Below are 3,005 nucleotides of genomic sequence, written 5' to 3'. Positions count from 1 at the left end.
AGTTCCAATGCCAGTGCCCTCCAAATGGATGTAGACGCTGCCAAGCAGTGGTCGTTGAACTGGCGCCTTCCTCTGAATGATGAAAAGTGCGTCCATGTGTCGTTTGGAGGGGATTCAGCGAATGCCTTTGTTATGCATGGTGAAAAGGGACCAGAAAAATCATGAGGATAGATGCCAAAAAAGATTTGGGCATCTGGGTCTCCTCAAACTTGTCCTTCTCACTACACCATGAGAAATCGGCCCAAAAGGCATTCGCCATTTTACGGATGATCCAACGCACCTTCTCCCGTATTACTCGCATGGACTTCCAAATACTCTATGGGGCATTCGTCAGACCGCCCCTATGGTGCGCCAACCAAGTTGTCTACTCAGGACGCACGAAAGACGTCGCCCTCACCGACCGTGTCCAGCGAGCCGCTACGAGAATGGTTGCCGGCCTTAAATCCGTGGACTATGAAACGCGTCTCGCGATGCTCTTTCCCCTGGAGTACCATCACCTCCGAGGCGACCTAATTATTACTTATGCCCTGTTTGAACAAAGCTTGACACCGTTGACCCAGCAAACATACGGTGGGACATAGTAAGATTTTCAAGCTGAGTGTACACATTCATTAGACAAATTTTTTTTCTCAGTTCGGGTAGCAGCTGCGTAGAATGACCTTCCTCCGACGGTTGTCCACGCTCCTTCTCGAACCCAGTTTAAAGCACTATTAGATATTTATTTATGCGAATCCTCGCGCTGGCAAGCATACTGCCCGGCGCTGAGAACATAAGGAGCAGTGCTACACCCTTTTTTCACTTGTGCCTTTCAGGTGAACGACAGCCACTGACCGACAAGAACAAAACCGAAACGGGAAACTTGGGCAAAAACCTCGATCCTGTGTATCAATCCGTGAATTTAGCCTAGACCAGGAAGAGGAGATCAAGTTCAAAAAAGCGCTTGAGCAGTGTTATAACAGCCACTGTCCATGCCACAGCTATTGTATGTATCAATCCGTGAATCTAGCCTAGACCAGGAAGAGGAGATCAAGTTCAAAAAAGCGCTTGAGCAGTGTTATAACAGCCACCATGCCACATCGATCCTGTGTATCAATCCGTGAATCTAGCCTAGACCAGGAAGAGGAGATCAAGTTCAAAAAAGCGCTTGAGCAGTGTTATAACAGCCACTGTCCATGCCACAGCTAATTGTATGTACTCGCCCATCACAGAACACGCAGGGAATGGTCTTGGAGCAATGGATTATCTTTCCACAGCCATCCAAGAGCTTGAGTCGCAAATAACAACCGATTGGGGTCGAATCTGGTAGCTGTCATAGGATTCTCGCACATCCAGTCGTGAAACTGGAAATAAATGTAATTTTTGGGGACCACCTATCGAAAAGTCCGAAGTAAGCATTACATCGCCATGAATTTCGAAGACTGCCGAACAGCAGTGGAATTGAAGCCCGGGCCTTTGATGGCAGCCGGGCAAAGTAGATGTTTTCAATATTCTGATGAATCTTACTAGCTATTATTCTTACGCCCGACTACTTGAAGATATAACCAAGAGGAATTTATATCGTTTGGTATAACAAGAAATGACTAGAGCTAACTTTTCCACTAATTTTCATGTTCACCCCAGTCCAAAGTGCAATAAGTGGTCCACTCAACCCGATGTTGAGCTGTTCAGATTGCCCGTTTCAGGAACCAGGAAGCCACCATCCAAAAATATGACTACATTGCCAACGCCGCCACTAGGTTTCCCTTTTTCCTGGAGTGAAAAGAAGAATAGGCGCTAAGTAACGATGTAATAGGGTCCGATACGAGGAGCGACTGCACAACTGGATTAAACAACTAATTCTCCAAAATGTACTTCAGCGCTTCTTTGTCAGGCTTCATAAACTTCAATCCCTCTTCGGTGTTTTCAGATGGAGACAAAGAATATTTGTGCACATCAGCTACCCTATAGGCCTGAAAGTCAGGAGTTCATCTAGCCGAATCAGTGAAACCTACTATCACAGCAAGGACCAATGTACATAAGGTCCAACCGACCATAAATTGGTTGTAGAAAGTATTACGTTCCTTGTAGGTTTTCGCCCAGTCTCCGGATGGGATGGGAATTTCATCATATGTCCCGTTTGGAAATCGCATGGGCACGTGTCCACCATGGTGACGAACATTAGCCACGCCAAGAACCACTGAAGCAAATTATTCAGAATATATAACACAGACGATACCTTTTGTAAGCCTCCCACTGACTGTATCTTTAAAAATGCGTCCTAACATATCCAGGACGAAGGACGAAATCCGCTGCGGAGGAAGGATGCGAAGGGAGAGGCACCTGGGTGGATAAAAATTTGGCGATTTGATTGGCTACAGTGTGTTTGGGACCTTGAAACCGATTTACAGCACGAGCTAGAGTAACCGTCACAAGAAAACCGGTTGTTCGCATTCAGTCGAAATCCAGGTAGGGATAAGATAACGGGCAAAAAAACCGACCGAATAAATCACAGTTCACCGAAAACATTGAGGCAGTGAATGCCATCAGACTCCGGAACATGCTGGACACAACACCGGGGCCGTAGGAATGACTCAGTTGTTTACTTAACCCCACCTGGTAGGGTCGCATCAATGCCGCTGCAATGGAGCGCAATAGGCGACTGGTCTCCCTGAAAGTTTGGCTTCAATAGCTCTCCTGGTCCTTTGTTCCTGCTGCAATACAGTAAGTGGCTTGCGGTGTCGCTGGACAGGATTTTCGAGACATTAATTGCCGGGTTCTTTGACATGTACTCAGGCATCCCTCAAGCTTATCGTCTTTCTGTTTTCCCAATGTACCAGCCACCGGAATTTGATAGAAAAGGTATTCACAGCGGGTGAAAAAATGGCATTGTTCGTCTATGATTACTTTTGTCAAGTCTGTCGTCTACTCTTTTTCACTAATATTTTCGCGGCGTTCATGGATTCACGGATTCCCGAAATGATACACAGGATTGGAGCTTTTGCCAGGGTTTCCCAAATCGGATTTGT

The 3,005-nt window shown here is 46.4% G+C and overlaps 1 protein-coding gene across 1 annotated transcript; it reads right to left on the bottom strand.

Annotated features, from left to right (window-relative positions):
- Positions 1–368: 368 nt before the first annotated feature.
- Positions 369–2,776, bottom strand: T265_02815 (hypothetical protein; the record flags this gene model as incomplete). Its single annotated transcript, XM_009167159.1, has 6 exons — positions 369–509; positions 550–687; positions 789–903; positions 1,852–1,949; positions 1,992–2,176; positions 2,593–2,776. 6 exons carry the CDS (start codon positions 2,774–2,776, stop codon positions 369–371), a joined length of 861 nt encoding a protein of 286 aa, XP_009165423.1.
- Positions 2,777–3,005: the final 229 nt, after the last annotated feature.

The sequence above is a fragment of the Opisthorchis viverrini genome (genome assembly GCF_000715545.1).
Source record: "Opisthorchis viverrini unplaced genomic scaffold opera_v5_37, whole genome shotgun sequence".
NCBI classification, from domain to species: domain Eukaryota; kingdom Metazoa; phylum Platyhelminthes; class Trematoda; order Opisthorchiida; family Opisthorchiidae; genus Opisthorchis; species Opisthorchis viverrini.
The sequence above is the reverse complement of the archived record's forward strand: the minus strand, read 5'-3'. Positions and strand labels throughout refer to the sequence as shown.